General features: G+C 33.5%; 1 protein-coding gene across 1 annotated transcript in view; it reads right to left on the minus strand.

Moving 5' to 3' along the window:
- Positions 1-18,256, minus strand: part of LOC115431922 (diacylglycerol kinase zeta-like) — a 205,361-nt gene that overhangs the window by 94,687 nt on the left and 92,418 nt on the right. The window contains 4 exon segments of the mRNA XM_030152643.1: positions 2,419-2,484; positions 3,350-3,492; positions 8,706-8,746; positions 13,371-13,440. Of these exon segments, the coding sequence (XP_030008503.1) occupies positions 2,419-2,484; positions 3,350-3,492; positions 8,706-8,746; positions 13,371-13,440 (320 nt within the window).

Genomic DNA, 18,256 nt, shown 5'->3' on the forward strand with positions numbered 1-18,256 from the left:
ACAAATTAGTTTAGAAAATGAAGAAAATGAGCTGGAAGGTGTACAAAATAAGCAAGCAAATCAACAAATTAGTAAAGAAAATGTATAGAATAAGCAAGGACATGAATAAAATAATGACAAAAATGAACAAATTAGTTCAGAAAATGAACAAAATGAGTAAGAACATGAACAAAAATGACCAAATTAGTTCAGAGAATGTCTAAAATACGCAAGGAAACGAACAAAATCCTCTTGTTTTTGAGTTTTCGCTTCACCAACTTTGAGGACGCCGTCTGTGTGTGAGTCTGTCGGTTCACAAATCAGTTAAAAACACAAATATTTTGTGTGTAGGTGTCGTTCAGTGTGTTTGTCAGAGCGACGGAGGGAAAGAGAAGCAAAAAAAGACCCATGTAATTATGGTGGGAGGAATAACGTTGACCCGTGGCCTCAGCGTGGGCTTCCTGTGTGTGTGTGTGTGTGTGTGTGTGTGTGTGTGTGTGTGTGTGTGTGACCGTCGAGTGCTCTGACATGCGTTTCTTTTTTCTCTCCATCCACTGTTTTCTGACTCCATCTTCTCTCCATAACTCCGGCCTCTCGGTCTCATCTCCTCATCCTCCCACTCAGTGCACTCAGCATTGCAAATCAGCCGCCAACACACACACACACACACACACACACACACGTACGTCGCCATAGGGAAGTGTTGTGGGGATCAGTAGGTTGTGTTGCTTCACATTCTCTCTCATCGTACCTGCTTCTGTATTTATTCTGCTTGTTTTGCGAATGCTAATGTCAATATGTTCACATTTTACATTTTCAATCCACTGGGCAGAAACATGATCATCCTCAAAGTGTTTAATTTGTCATGCCGTCACATTCACAGTATTGTCGTTAGACGGCGGTGAGAGGACAGAAAATTAAAGTGACACAATACGACGACCACGACGTAAAAACCGTTTCAGGCATTTTTTAAAAATGTGTGTTTTCATGGTTGTTTAAAAGGCTGATTCACCCGTCGCCAACTATTATAATGAATTCAACTGCACATATAAATAATAAGAATAATAATAAGAATGTTTTCATATCTGTCTGCCTGGTTAAATAAAGGTTAAATAAATATAATCAAATAGCAAATTAGTTAAGAAAATGTAGAAAATAAGCAAGGAAATGAATAAAATAAGGAAGAAAACAGAAACAATGGACAAAATCAGCTGGAAAATGTAGAAAAATAAGCAAGAAAATAAACAGAAATTAACAAATTAGTTAAGAAAATGTAGAAAATAAGCAAGGAAATGAATAAAATAAGGAAGAAAACAGAAACAATGGACAAAATCAGCTGGAAAATGTAGAAAAATAAGCAAGAAAATAAACAGAAATTAACAAATTAGTTAAGAAAATGTAGAAAATAAGCAAGGAAATGAATAAAATAAGGAAGAAAATGGAAACAATGGACAAAATTAGCTGGAAAATGTAGAAAAATAAGCAAGAAAATAAACAGAAATTAACAAATTAGTTAAGAAAATGTAGAAAATAAGCAAGGAAATGAATAAAATAAGGAAGAAAATGGAAACAATGGACAAAATCAGCTGGAAAATGTGGAAAATAAGAAAGAAAATGAACAGAAATTAACAAATTAGTTAAAATTTAAAAAATAGGCAAAAAAAATGTAGAAAATAAGCAAGAAAATAAACAGAAATGAACAAATCAGTTAAGAAAATAAAAAAACAGCAAAAAAATGAAGACAATAAGCAAGGAAATAAACAGAAATGAACAAATTAGTTAAGAAAATGTATAAAATAAGCAAAAAATTAGGAAAAATAAGTCAGAAAATGCAAAAAAAGAACAAATTAGTCAGGAAGATGAACAAAATGAGCTGAAAACTGAACAAAATAAACAAAAAAAAAAAAAACACAAAAATGAAGTAATTAGTTAAGAAAATGTAGAAAATAAGCCAAAAAAAGAAGAAACTAAGAAAATGCAAAAAAACAACAAATTAGTCAAGAACATGAACAAAATGAGCTGAAAATTGAACAAAATAAACAAGAAAATAAACATGAACAAATTAGTGAAGAAAATGTAGAAAATAAGCCAAAAATGAAGAGAATAAGAAAATGCAAAAAAAGAACAAATTAGTCAAGAATATGAACAAAATGCAATATAACCTACATCTGCCTACATTAAAAAAAAAAAAAAAAAAAAAAATATATATATATATATATATATATATATATATAAAATATAATGTATATATAAATAATAAATCACTTGTGTTGTTTCTGTGACGCAGATGCTGAATATAACACATAGAATAACTAAGATGTAAATTAGTGACACCAGGCATTCTTGGAATAATATGGACGACATTAATTAAACCACGTGAAAAATCAGTAAATCCAACTGAAGGTTGAAGTGAAATGTTAATATTTCATGTGTTTTTACCTGGAAGTAGAGGTTGAAGTAACGGAGTACACAAATACGTCCTCCGACGCCTGAGTAGGAGTTTTCCTAAAAAAGAAAAAAATGAACAAAATAAGCCAGAAAAACAAACAAAAGCAAATTAGTCAAGAAAATGAACAAAATAAGCAAGAAAATGGAGAAATTATCAAATTAGCTAAGAAAATGAACAATGTAAGTAAGAAAATGGGAAAAAAATAAATAAATAAAAATTAGCTCAGAAAATGAAGATAAGAAAATGGGAAAAAATTATAAAATTAGTTGATAAAATTAACTAAATAAGTAAGAAAATGGAGGGAAAAAAAAGATCAAATTATTCCCAAAATATGAATGAAATAAGAAAATGAAAAACATGATCAAATTACTCAAGAAAATGAACAAAATATGTAAGAAAACAGAACAAAATGATCAAATTAGCTCAGAAAATCCACAAAATACCTAAGAAAATGGAAAAAAATGATCAAATTAGTTAAGAAAATGAACAAAACAAAAAGAAACTGGAAAAAAATTATGAAATTAGCTAAGAAAATGAACAAAATAAGAAAGAAAATGGGAAAAAAATGAAATTAGCTAGGAAAATGAACAAAATTGAGAAAATGAAAAAAAAAAAATCAAATTAGCTAAGAAAATGAACAAAAATCAACAAAATAAGAATGACAATGGTTTGAATTTTCTTGTACATATTGCACCTATTTCCACCTGATTTTATCTGAGCGTATGTGTTTATGTTTAGTAAATTAAACCCATTTTGACATTAAACTGTTGATGCATTGAATCCACTTCAGTAAATATGTGCAGATTACGATAAAGACATAAAATAATAAAGAAACTCCGTCTGAAAATGTAGAGAATTATTTGAGCAGTTCAACACAAAAACACCGTTTCAGTCTTAAAGTGTCTCCGCGTGTTCTCCCACCTGTCGTCTATCGTGTCGGACCTGGGGTTAACCAGGTCTGGCATGGCCGAAGGGGAGGTGCCTACTGTCGTCATGACAACCAGTTCAGGGTCCAGGATGTAGATTTCTTCCTGGGAGATTTCTGATACGTAGTTGAGGTGTTCCTTATGAGACAAAAGACGAGAAATACCACCTTAAATTTAAGAACAAAACTAATCCAACACTACAGACACCTTTTTTTTTTTTTGGGGGGGGGGGGGGGGGGGCATTTTGAAATCTGAAAGGCACCTTGTAGTGATATTGACCCTAATGCATGTTTGCTTTTTTTTTTTTTTTCTTTAAATCCCATGCAGACATCCTACATCGTCACTGTTGGGTGAAAACCTCATAAGTCCATTTTTGGTCTTTTTTTTTTGTCATGAAACGATTCTATTGGTCAGTCTTCACATTGGCCTGACGGTTTCTATATTATAAAAGCCAAGTGGCCTCTGTGTCAAGGTTATTATCGTTAACGAAATGACGAAAACTAGAATTGTAAAAACATTTTCGTTAACTGAAATAAATAAACAAAGCTTTAGTAAGTAAAGCTTTATTTTAAATAAAAACTATAATTCAAAGAAAAAAACCATCACTAACTGAAACTGTATTATGTGCTTACAAAACTAAAACATAAAAATTATGGATAGAATTCCCTTCGTTTTCATCTTTGTCAGTGTCGGATTGATACGAAAAGCAGTTTATTTTGCTCTAGCAATTTTAGCTAGCGGCACCGTAGGGTACTTCACGGTCCGTCACTTCTGTCATTGTTTAGAGTCGTCTTCTGGTCCCCACTCTACCTGGAAACATGGAGACTAAAGTTAGGAGAAAGCAGCAGAGTCCTGTCTGGGATTTATTTGAATACGACGACGAAGAAGAGAAAAGATATAAAAAAAACTAAAACTAAACTAAAACTAAGCATTTAGAAAAAAAATGAAAACTAATAAAAACTAGCAAACCTGCTCTAAAAACTAATTAAAACTAACTGAATTAGAGAAAAAAAGGTCAAAACTCAAGAAAACTAAAATATAATGAAAAATCCAAAACTATTAGAACTTTGCTCTGTGTGTGTGTGTGTTTGTGTGTCCAGAGATTCACACTAAATCCGTACACAGCTGACTGCTGCAGTTTGGCATAATTATGTATTTTTGGTCAAAAAAGACAGCAGCCAAAACGGCAAGTTAATAGGACCAAGATTTTGGGAGATATTAGTCATTTTGAATCCAATAGCCTTATAATCACATTGCTATGGCCAGAACGCTTTGGCGGTGACTGCTGGACAAATGCAGTACAACATGCACGAATACACAACAGCAGAAAAACTACCACATCTAGAGCCTGTGGATCCACGTGGGTAAACACACTAGTTTGAAAAATTTAACCGATGAGAAGTGTTGAAAACGGTTTGCGCCCACATCTCTTAACTCCATTCATTTATTTAGAATATACAAAGTTTTTCCAGTTTTGGACATAAGAGGCAAGGTTCTAATAGTTTTGGATTTTTCATTCTAGTTTAGTTTTAGTTAGTTTGGACTTTTTTCTCTAATTCAGTTTGTTTTAATTAGTTTTTCGAGCAGGTTTGCTAGTTTTTATTAGTTTATGTTTTTTTTTCTAATTGCTTAGTTTTAGTTTAGTTTTATTTTTTAAATATCTTTTATCTTCCTCGCTGTCGTATTCAAATGAATCCCGTACAGGACTCTGCTGCGTTCTCCCAACTTTAGTTTCCATGTTGCCAAGTAGAGTTTGGACCAGAAGACGACTGGAAACCACAAGTGACAAGAAGTGACGGTCCGTGAAATGTCGTATGGTGCTGCTAGCCAAAATTGCTCGAGTGAAATAAATCGATTTCATATCAATCGGACCTTGACAAAAACAAAAACGAAGGGAATTTTATCCATAATTTTTATACGTTTTAGTTTTGTAAGCACACAATACAGTTTCAGTTAGTTATCGTTTTTTCTTTGAATTATAGTTTTTATTTATTTCAGTTAACGCAAATGTTTTTTCAATTCCAGTTTTCGTCATTTCGTTAGTTTTCATTAACGATAATAACCTTGATAAGAGGTCACGACATGCTATGGCAGTTACAGCTGAATCTAAATTCTCTAAATCACAGGTATCAAACATGCGGCCCGGGGGCCAAATCCGGCCCACCAAAGGGTCCAGTCTGGCCCTGAGGATGAATTTGTGAAACGCAAAAATTACACTAAGATATGAACAATCCTTTTAGTTCAGGTTCCACATTCAGAACAATTCAATCTCCAGTGGGTCACATCGGTAAAATACTATCATAAGAACATAGAAATAAGGACAACTCCAAATTTTTCTCTTTGTAAACGTAAATATTTGCATGTATTTACTCTAAAACAAAGTGTAATTTCGCAAAAAATGTGAATAACCTGAACAAACATGAACAACCTGAAATGTCTTAAGAGTTTTTTTTTTTTTTTCAATTTTAACAATATTCTGCCTGTTACTAAATGTTTTGTGTGTTTGTAGATCCACTGTGATCTGTGAGTTCTAATGTACATGTGGAAATGATAAACTGAGGCAGAATACTGTTCACATTACACTTATTTTTTTCAGTGTGTTCATGTTATTCACATCTTTTGAAAGGATAGTCTGTAGATGTAAACCTTTTCATAATGTAAATGTACTTTTTTCACTGGAGAACAGTTTAGAGTTAACATTATTCATATATTATTCTGTTATTATTTTACTGGTTCGGCCCACTGCAGATCAAATTTAGCTGAATGTGGAACTGAACTAAAATGACTTTGACACCCCTGCTCTAAATACTTGCTGGGGAAACATGCGAAAAATCGCATTCCGCTGGGTATTTCAGCGTTAAGACATCTGAGAGACTGACTTATTTCAAGCAGCAAATAATGTTTTATTTTATTCAGGAGGAAAAAGAGAAGAGGGGGATGAGGACAGACTTCTGCAGACGTGATCGGCATTAGAACAGAAAACAAGGACAAACACTAATGTAAGATAATGAATGCTAGGCTATAATGGCTCTACAGTCTCGGTTGTAGGTGGTGTGTTTTAATCAGACACAAAACTTACACAATGCCTCCTGCAAAGCACTAACTAAGCATCTGAAACCGCTGGAATCTGCAGCAGAATCAAAGCACCTTTGGGGAAACGCTACACCGTGGATTACACTGCACTGCCAAGCAAGAATTATTATTAGCATCATTAATTTTTCATACAAAGGGCCAGAAGGAATATACTGGCAACCTGTCACAAAACTACCCTGAAGGAGCTAAATATTGACAAGAAACAGTGTCCAGATGTCATTGTTTAACCGTATGATACACATGATTAAGTGTCGGAGTCCCAGCAGAGATCAGAGTTGACTAATGAAGTAGATACAGGAAAAAAAAAACAACAAAAAAAAACACCAGTGTCTCTGTATCTGAGCGTCATGTTCTATTAAGAACCAGTTGAATGTGTGAGGTTGTCAGGTTCTGGTCTATGTTCCAGTCCTGTGGTCCGGATGCACATCAATCTAACAATACAAGTGGGCGGGACTTTCACTGGAGGAGAATTCAACTCATCCAATCAGAGTCCATACATGATTTCTATCACTGATCAATAGGAACTGGACTGATATCTGGAACTATTTAGATGTTATAAACCATCAGAATAAAGGCACATTTTTAATATTTGGAAAATTTGTAAAAAAAAATTCAAATATCATAATTTCTGAAAACTGAACAAATTCTTTAAACCAGGGATCTCAAACTCATTTTCTTTCAGGTTCTACATTCAGCCCGATTTGATCTCCAGTGGGCCGGACCAGTGAAATAATAACAGAATAACCTATAAACAATGACAACTCCAAATGTTGTCTTTGTTTTAGTGCAAAAACCCCCATTAAATTATGAAAATACTTACTTTTACAAACTGTCCAAACAAAAAAGATGTGAATAACCTGAAAAAACGGAAATTTCTAAAGACAAATAAGTGCAATTTTAACAATATTCTGCCTCAACTTATCAGTTCTACATGTGCATTATGGATCAGATCTACAAAGACACTAAACATTTAGTAACAGGAAGAAAACTGTTAAAATTGTGCTGAATTTTCTTTGGACATTTCAGGTTGTTCATATTTGTTCATGTTATTCACATTTTATTATTATAGGACAGTTTGTAAACGTAAATATTTTCATAATTTAATGTTATTTTTTGCACTAAAGCAAAGAAAAAAAAATTTAAGTTGTTAATTCTAGATTTTTTTTTTGGCTTAATTGAAGATTTTTTTACTTAATTGAAGATTTTTTTGGGCTAAATTCAAGATTTTTTCCTTAATTCAAGCTATTTTTTTTTTTTTTTTTGCTTAATTCAATTCAAGACTGTGGAATTTTTGCACTTGGAAAAAACTTCCCAGGGGCCGGATTGGAACCTTTGGTGGGCCGCATTTGGCCCCCGGGCCAAATGTTTGAGACCCCCGCTATAAACCATCAGAATAAAGGCAAATGTTTAATATTTAGAAAATTTGTCAAATACTAAAATATAATTTCTGAAAACTGTGGACAAACTTTGTTGACATTATCCAAAGGAAGATAAATATAAAATATGATGTTGAAATGTAGACACTGGTGACCTTGAGTTTGACCCTTCAAGGTCACTCAAGGTCAAAGGTCATGGACCCAAATGAAAGTCCATATATGACTTCTATCACTGATCAATAGTAAAATGTATTGATATCTGTAACCATTCACATGTTATAAACCATCAAAACATGGACCATAAAAATTGTAATGTTTAAAAAAAATTGGAAAAAATCAAAGTTTCTCAAAACTGTGAACAAATTTTCTAAACATTGTCCCAGGGAAGACACATAAAAAAAAAAAAATTAATCCAACCAACAATTTCAGAGAAGAAAATTGTTGAAATATAGACCTTGAGTGACCTTGACCCTTCAAGGTCACTGAAGGTCAAAGGTCAAAGTCCATATATGACTTCCTATCAGTGATCAATAGTAACTATATTGATATCTCTGATCATTTGCATGTTATAAACTATTAAAATACAGACCATTATGAGCAAAAATTTTCAATATTTCAAAAATTTCTCAAAAATTCAAAAACCTAAATTTATCAAAACTGTGAATGAACTTCGTAAACATTGTCCTGAGGAAACTATGTATAAAATATGAAATTAATCCGACCAGTAAATTCATCAGGGAAGATGTTTGGAGAAATTGCTAACAAAGATGACGCCTTCACAATAACTCATCTTCTATTGGCCGGTCCGATAAAAATGAATGACCTCATTGGCCGAGGGTAAAGGTTAAATAAAGTTAAACACTGACCAACAGACGGACTTACCTGAGCCCTGTCGATCCTGTAGAAACGATCTGCAGTCGTAGCTGAAAGAAAAAAAAACAACACAAAAACGACAGGTATTATCTTTTAAATCAACAGCTCTAGTTCCAGTGTCTGGTCAGTTCCAAGTAACAACTCCATGTTTTAGAGAGAAAAAAGTCATATTACACCATGACAATGTTTTTACTTTATAAACTATCCATTAAAAATGTGAACAACCTGGAACATCGTATGTAAAATAAGTGGAATTTTACCAATATTCTGCCTCAGTTTATCATTTACATAGGTTCATTATAACATAAAGATCACAGTGAATCTACAAGTACAGTAAATATTTAGTAACAAACCGAATATTTTTACAATTACACTCATTTTACTTCAGACATTTCACTTTGTTCATATTTGTTGAAGTTATTCACATTTTTTATTCACAGCCCAGTTTGGGCTCAAGTGGGTCAGACCAGTAAAATAATAACATAATAAACTATAAAGAATGTAAAAAAAACAAAAAAGGACAAAAAATGGGAAACATGAACAGAAATAAATAAAGACACTACAAAAAAATGTACAGATATGAACAAAATAGTAAAAAAAAAAAAAACTGGTTTGTGACTGCATCACCTCAGTTTTCTGTGATTTCACTGTTTTTTACACATGATAAAAAAAATATTTTGTAATTTTACAAAGTAACATAAGAACAGAGGTAAGTACAATAAAAATTAAACATGAGCGAAATATGAAGACGCAAATGTACAACAAGAATTTAACTGACAGTGTATATATATATATATATATATATACACACACACTAAATTAATATTAACAGTATGTATTACCCATGTAAACACTATGTATATCTATGAACCAAGTCTATATAAAAATATAGAAAATATCTGTGTAAAAATAGTGCTTTTATATTTAGATAAATAGTGAATAAATATTAAATTGTTATTGCAGAACAGATTACTGCATGATTTATTGCACATAATTTCGCATTTGTAGGATTATTATGAAAACATGATTTACACTGAAAAATGAAAAGTACAGTGGATAATATTATAATAAACGGTGATAAATCAGTAAACGGTTAAATGTAGATAAAACTTCATTTGGAAGTGGTCACTAAACCAGAACAGCAGTGCTTCAGTAAGGGTTAACTCTATTCTCTCTCTCTCTCTCTCTCTCTCTCTCTCTATGTTGTATGTGGCTGTTGTTGGTTATTCTCTTCAACTCGACTGCTGTGGATTATTCCATCTCCTATTTCCTGTTTTGTGCAGATTTACTGTTGAATGTTTGAATCTGAGGAACAGCACACGCCTCCATTTCACACAAAGCCTTGAATTGAACATGAAACAGAGCAGATCATGTGAATGTACTGATTAATAATAATAGGACCTTTCTGTGTGATACCTTCCTCTGTCAAATCCTCCTCCTCTTCTTCTGTCTTTTTTAGCCGTTGTGATTGTTCCCTCCTCCGTTCTCTGTTAAATTCCTCTAGGAATGTGTGCGTTATTGGTTGTGTGATATTTTTGGTCCTCCACTATTGTGTGACATTAATATTCATGACCTTCACCGGTAAACAGCGTCTGATGGAACGACGCCTTACGGTATTTGGAGAACACGTCTGCTTTGTTCACATACACCAACTATCGCAAAATCCAGTTTGTAAAACTACTTGAAATACGTTGAAAAAGTGTTGACGAAACATTTGACCTGAAACTTCTACAGTGAAATCCATCAAAGCAGCAAAATACCACACGTCACTGCCTCATGTTCGACAGATACATATACACTGGGGATGGGAAGATTATCCGATACGTATCGATACGCCGACACGTGCGTGCATGATCTGAGTGCACCGATAGAGAAACTGTGAGTGAATGAAAAGTTTGGAATGATGTAACAGTGCATCAGTTACTGAATGGTTGTATTGATAAAATTCAATCCGTTCAATCAAATACATTTTTACTTGCATTTAAAAGTGTTCCTGTTTATTTGGGTGAAGTTTTTCTTTTCTTCAGACCCACGTTAACGTGCACCATGGATTCGCTGATGTGTACACGACAGTCTGAGCTCTGTGGATGGACTGTGGCATGAGCGCCGCTGATGAATCCTGTAACATCTGTATGTGAATCTGACAGACTTAGAAGGAGGTGAGCATGTGGTTTCTGAACGTCTACTTTTCATTAGATCAACTGTATTAAATACTGCCGGACATACCGCAGATACTTCCTTAAAGCTGCAGGAGACTTTTGTCCAATTTTTCATCAAATCTGTCAAACTCCAGTCATAGCCTAAGTATCACCACGCAGCAGCTGCAACAAACACCACGCAGAAACGCTGGAGGGAAGCGGAGCTCCAGCCGTTTCTGCGTCGTGTTTGTTTCATCCATATATCATATGGTGTCACTGCCGCTGCCAGGCAGCAGCGCGAACCTCCACTTTCCACAATGCACGTAGCGATAAAATTCCTCAGACGCCCGAGTTCCCTCCTGGCTCTGTTTGTAAACACATAGTTGGTTTCTGGTGGATGGCACTGTGAAACTGTTCACTGTGAGGAAGAGATTCAGGTGAGTAATGACAGACTTATGGATTCATAACACTGAGGATATGACTGAGGTTGGACAGACCTGATGAAAGTCTCCCACAGCTTTAACATGTACTTTTAACTGGATCATCTGGACTGAGTACTGCCGTACAAACCACACATACTTCCTTAAACAGTGTCATTCATATCCAACAGTACATCCCAGAATACCTTGGGCAGGTGTCTCTTAAAGTGACAGAACCTTTTTTCTGTAATTCCTACATTACAAACTCATTACATTACAAATGGATTCAGCGAGGGAGCAAGAAGTTGAGTGTTGGAAACAGAGAAACGACTGTGGAAACAAAGTCTGAACTTTTTCACTGACTGTTTGTGAGGCACGTGTTCTGAAACTGAACTAAAGACACTGTGAAAAGTTCTGGTCTCACATCATACATAAATAATCAGCTCATTGAATTGTACTGCATTTTTTTAAATTTTTTTTTTACCAGAATTAATGTGTTGAATCAGAATGTGCTTAATCGCTCTGTATCGTGATTTAGGTGTGAATCGTATCATATCTCATCATGAGGTGTCACACACGCATCTTTAATATATCGGATCAGAGATACTGTATTGAGATGCATATTGTATCGGCCTTACAACTAAGATTTCCCAACCCTAATATACACACATACATAAATATACAGCTAACATTAGCCGGCAAGCTAACCAAGTTTTTTTTAACGTAAAAACCTAAAATATCTGTAGCAAATTTTGTATTTTATTTGCATCATGTCAGACAGTCTCAACATGTATAAACGTGTTGCAAAACAAATTTGCATTTGTTTCTGTCTTTCTGATGAAATTACACCAGATTTTTCCACAAATATTTCATGCTAATATTTGAAATTGTGTAAAACTTGTGTATGTCTGATTTAAAACATGTCACTGCGTGATTCAGATGTTCTAAGTATGTGAAAATGAAGCTACACATTATGAAGATACTAATTCTATCTTTGGTTTTACATGAAACAAAAGTGTGATTTTTGTCAGGTCAAATGAATGGGCCAAGATGCTGCTATTGGCTAGTGTGCTAACTGTCAGCTGTCGAGCAAACCAAGCTTTTTTAATGTAAAAACCTAAAATACCTGTAGCATATCTTGCATTTTTATTAGCATCGTGACACAAAATAAGAAAAAACACATATAAACATTTAATAAGAAGCAGGTGATGTTTGACAACTATTAAATAGAAGTAAAATAAAATCATTTGCATTTATTTGTCTGTCTAATGTTTAATATTTCATGATAATATTTGAAATGGTGTAGAACTCTTGTACATCCAATATAAAACATGTCACTTCCTAATTCATTTGTTCTAAATATGTGAAAATGAAGCTACGAATTATGAAGATAGTAATTATATCTTTGGTTTTACATTTAAAAAATGTGTAATTTTTGTCAGGTCAAATAAATGAGCTAAGATGCTAATATTAGCTAGTGTGCTAACTGTAGCTAACATTAGTCAGTGAGCTAACCAAGCTTTTTTAATGTAAAACCTAAAATATCCGTAGCAAATTTTGTATGTTTATTAGCATCGTGACACAAAATAAGAAAGAACACATATAAACATTTAATAAGAAGCAGGTGATGTTCGACAACTATTAAATAGAAGTAAAATAAAATCATTTGCATTTATTTGTCTGTCTAATGTTTAATATTTCATGCTAATATTTGAGACTGTGTAAAACTTTTGTACGTCTGATTTAAAACATGTCACTGTCTGATTCATATGTTCTAAATATGTGAAAATGAAGCTACGACTCCTGAAAATAATTATTATATCTTTGGATTTACATTTTAAAAAGTGTGATTTTTGTCAGGTCAACAAAACAAAATGAGCTAAGACGCTAATATTAGCTAATCCGCTAACTGTAGCTAATGTTAGCTGCCAAGCTAACTAAGCTTTCTCAATGTAAAAAGCTACAATATCTGTATCTTGTATTTTATCAAAACGATGACCCAACACGAGTAAAAACATTTATAAACATTTAATAAGAAGCAGGTGATGTTTGATGACTATTAAATAGAAGTAAAATAAAACCAAAGCAGTGGATTAAATGTTAGATCGTGTACTTACAGTCCAGGAAACACCACTTTGGAGACAGTCTTTGTGAGGAGAGAATCTTTGGTTTGTTGGTTTCTTCCTCCTGAATAAAAAAACAAAGGAGTTTGATTTAATAAGAGGAAACTGACGAGGAATTATCTGAAATCAGGGTAAATAATAATAGGTATTTGCAGAAACCCAAACAGAAAACGCAAAAGATAAAAAAAAATATGTACAGGTTTATTTCTACAGACACTGAACCTGTTTATATGACCATAAAAACAAAATAACTGTTAATAATCAGATCTGAAGCGTTTACTTGCACTTCAGAAAAGTAAAAAAAAAAAAAAAAACCTGGTTTGTGAACACATCACTTCAGTGTTCTATAATTCTATTGTTTATACACAAAAACATAGTTAAAAATGGACAAAAATTTGAGAAACCAACAGAAATAAACACCCAAACTGCTCTTTTTTTGAATTACAAATATGAACAAATTAAACAATAACAATATAACATGCACAAAAATTTGACAACACAGACAAAATGAACAGAAATAAGCAAAAATTACAAACAAATTCACAAATATGAGCCAAAATGACAATTACGAGAGCAAAACCTGCACAAAAATTTGAGAAATATCAACAAAATAACATTCAATTTGCACTTATTTCTCTTAAGACATTCCAGGTTCATGTTTTTCACATTTTATTGTTAAAGGATAGTTTGTAAATGTAAATATTTTCATGTAATTTTATTGTTTTATGCTAAAACAGATGCTACTATTATTACTATACATTTGGAGTTCTATTGGTATTTATTGGTATGTAGTGACATACAATCAAACATCCTCCTGTTTTCGATGATTTAACCATTTTTCCACATGTGCAGATGTAACAGAACTACATAAATGCCATTAACAGGTAAACAGACATGAAAACGTCGGAGTATCGGAGACAAATGCAAATGTTTTAACCCAGAAAAACCCAAACACCGACCAAAACCATCTACTGATCAAACATGTTTAACACCTGTTGATCCACTAATCCTATCAGTACATGTCAATAACTGGTGTAAAACAGAGTTCTTCATCTGTTCATGGTCATCAGATATGACCCATTTGGACGTTCAGAGGCTCCGTAGTTACCATGGAAACACCGTCATCTTCTACAACATTGATTCCCCAGTAAAACCCGTGGAGTTGGATCAGTGACAGTGGATGGACACACTGGGATTATGTTCAATTAATGAGAGATGGGACTGGAAAAAAAGGCACTTTTTCTTCAGTTTTCTCTGTTTTTGATAAAATCCCCTTTGAATTTACTTTAATGCATCAGTGAATTAAATATAGAAAAATACATGATTTATACTGAAACATATAAAATGCACAGAATATTAAAGTAAATGGCTATTTGGTCCAATTACATCATGTGTTCATTCTTTTTTCTTGCATATTTTGTTGATTTTCCTGCTTAATTTATTGTTTTTTGTTCATTTTCCTGTTTTTGTTGATTTTCCTTTTTTTTTTTGCCGAAATTCTTGCTTATTTTGTTGATTTTTCTTATTTTCTTGCTTTTTGTTGATTTTCCTGCTTATTTTGTTAGTTGATTTTCCTGCTTATTCTGTTGATTTTCCTACATATTTTGTTCATTTTCTCACATATTTTGTTGGTTTTCCTGCTTATTTTGTTGTTTTTTGTTCTTTTTCTTGCACGTTATTGATACTCCTGCAAATTTTGGGGTTTTTTTGTTAATTTTTTTAGTATTTTTTGTACATTTTCTTACATATTTTGTTGATTTTCCTGCTTATTTTGTTTTTTGCCGATTTTCTTGTTTACTTTGTTTTTCTTATTTTCTTGTTTTTTTTTGTTGATTTTCCTGCTTATTTTGTTGTTTGTTGATTTTCCTGCTTATTCTGTTGATTTTCCTACATATTTTGTTCATTGTCTCACATATTTTGTTTTTTGTTCTTTTTCTTGCATATGTTGTTGATACTCCTGCAAATTGTGTTGTTTTTTTGTTCATTTTTTTTAAATTTTTTGTTCATTTTCTGGCCTATGTTGTTGTTTTTTGTCCATTTTCCTGCATATTTTGTGGTTTTTCCTGCCTATTTTGTTGTTTTGTTCATTTTCCTACCTATTTAGTTGATTTTCCTGCTTATGTTGTTGTTTTTTACTGCTCATTTTCTTGCCTCGTTACTAAATCCTACCGTTCCAGCGTAAATCGAAGTGTCCACTGTGGTGAGCGTCATGAATGTGTCTTCATATTTAGTGTGACTCTAACAGTGTGCGATCAGTGGAGTTTGGACCATTATACTTTGGTCACAGCTGTCAGGATATGTTTGGGGGTTTTTTTGTTTTGTTTTGTTTTGTTTTTGTCTCATCTTTTGTGAAGTTTCCAAACTCCTCATCCATTTGTGTTTGTGACATTTACAAAGTCGTCTGTACCTTCTCATCTTCTTGCCTCATTATTGCAACTTTTCAGTGTTTTGGCTTCAGTGGGATTTGGTGTTTTCTGTCGTGCACTCACCAATTAGCTGAAAACACAGCAGAAAGATCAAACCTGCGACAGTGCACAGCGTTCGTGGGACTGCGGCCTCCCTGTGAGCTGCAGAACCTTTGTCTACACTCAACTAAACGACCGTTTACAGCCCGCCGTCCATGTGTGAAACCCTCACATCTACACCCACATCTACTGCCCGGCTACCAAAATGGGGACTTTTACACTCAAAGGTGGAAAAACCTCATCAATTTACAAAAGAACCAGAACAAACAAAGGTGTGTTTGCACGTCTGGACCAATTAGGAGACACTGAAGGAGTTAAATAAACAGAAATACGGCGTATTTGATGGAAAAGAGGAACGAAGCGCTTCAGAAACAGCTGTTGTGTGTTTGCGTTGCCTGCAGCTTGAACTCGTTCACGCATAAACCGTCACCAAACCAGTGGGATTTTCACCGACGTCTTATTTCTGTATCAGAAAAGCCACAGATTCACTGGAGTGGATTTAAAGGAAGTTTAACATGTAACGGATTTAATTTATTTAACATAAACACATGAAAAGAAAAGATGAAGAACTATTACATGTGAAAAAGATACGTCTGTTTATTCAAAATGGTAAGAGACAGAAGAGCAGAAAAAAACAAAATAAAAACATGTCAAAGGGAATTTACACCATTTAGTTTCATTCTTAGTTTGTGGTTTTTGTTCATTTTCCATCTTATTATGTTTAATTTATTATGAAATTTGTTCATTTCTTATTTGTTTTGTTTATTTTGTTAATTTTCTTGCTTGTTTGGTTCATTTTCAAGGTTATTCTTCCAATTTTCTTCACTAATTTGCTTATTTTTTAGCTGTTTTCTTGCGTATTTTGTTCATTTTACAACAAATTTAGTTTATGTTCTTAACTAATTTGTTCATTTTTTTTTAATTTTCTGGATTACTTGGTTTATTTTCTTGCTTGTTTGATTCATTTTCAAGCTTATTATTGTAATTTTCTTGACTAATTTGTTTATTTTTATGTTTTCTTACTTGTTTTGTTCATTTTACAACTTTAGTTCATGTTCTTAACAAATTTATTTAAATTTTTTTTTCTTATTTTGTTAATTTTACAGCTCATTTAGTTTGTATTCTTGACTAATTTGTTCATTTATTTTTAATTTTCTGCATTATTTTGTTCATTTTCTTGCTTGTTTGATTCATTTTCAGGTTTATTATTGTAATTTTCTTAACTAATTTGTTCATTTTTATCTATTTCATTACTTGTTTTGTTCATTTTACAAATTATTTAGTTCATATTCTTGACTAATTTGTTCATTTTTATTTTCTGGATTATTTTGTTTGTTCTTCCGTTTATTTTTTCTACTTTCTTGACTAATTTGTTCATTTATTTTTAATTTTCTGGATTATTTTGTTCATTTTCTTGCTTGTGTGGTTCATTTTCAAACTTATCATTCTAATTTCCTTGACTAATTTGTTCATTTCTCGTTATTTTCCTGCTTATTTTGTTCATTTTTCAGTCTATTTTGATCATTCTCTCCACTAATTTGTTCCTTTTTGTTTGTTTCCTTGTTTATCGTCTACATTGACATTAAAACTAAGCCAAGGACAGTTTTGTAGTGTAGAAAACGGAGGGATTTTTAGTGCAAACGCTGTCAGGTTTAAGATCATGCGTGGGAAGCTTCAATGGGAGAGAAAAAACTTTTCATTTCAGCGCTGTGGGGAAGTGAACGACTATAAAAAGTCACCTTTTCCAGAAGACGTGACAAGAGGAAAACAAGCCGGAGAAAGTGAAGTTGTTTTTTGCTGTGGTTCTGCAGCGCTTCCTTGCATGCCGGCGCTGACAGCGAGGCAGCTGAAGTAAACACCTCTTCTACTGTCTTTACGTTTGTCTGGAGTTACCTAATCCTGCTGTCAGCTTCGGTGGCAGCCTCGACATGACTAAAACGCCCGGAGGCTTTTACAGCAAACCCATAAACACTGAATTAAAAGCTCAGCTCCTGCGAATGACGCACTTTTATCTTTCCCTCTTCAACTTTTTTCTCTTTTCTACTGTCTTGCCTTCGTTCACTTCGTTTCTTCCTACACGCAAAGTTGCCGAGATCCTTTTCAGTAACATCCATCACACAAGGAGCAGCAGCCAGCACTTTCTACTCAGTTTAAGTCTAAATAATGGAACACAGGCCGATCAAGTCGAATAATAATGCTGATTATTTTGTTAGAACGGCAACGAGGGCGGCGCGGCGGCGTAGCGGTTAGCGCTTTACCTCTGGTGTTCCTGCCATTCAAAACAGGTGCATATAGCTTTTACGGTTTCATTTTGCACTAGTATGACGGTGGTCGGGGGGCCCGTTTGGCGCGAACCGGCAGCCACGCTTCCGTCAGTCTGCCCCAGGGCAGGGGTGGATACAAATGTGGTTTTTA

The sequence above is a fragment of the Sphaeramia orbicularis genome, chromosome 2 (assembly GCF_902148855.1).
Source record: "Sphaeramia orbicularis chromosome 2, fSphaOr1.1, whole genome shotgun sequence".
Lineage (NCBI taxonomy): Eukaryota > Metazoa > Chordata > Actinopteri > Kurtiformes > Apogonidae > Sphaeramia > Sphaeramia orbicularis.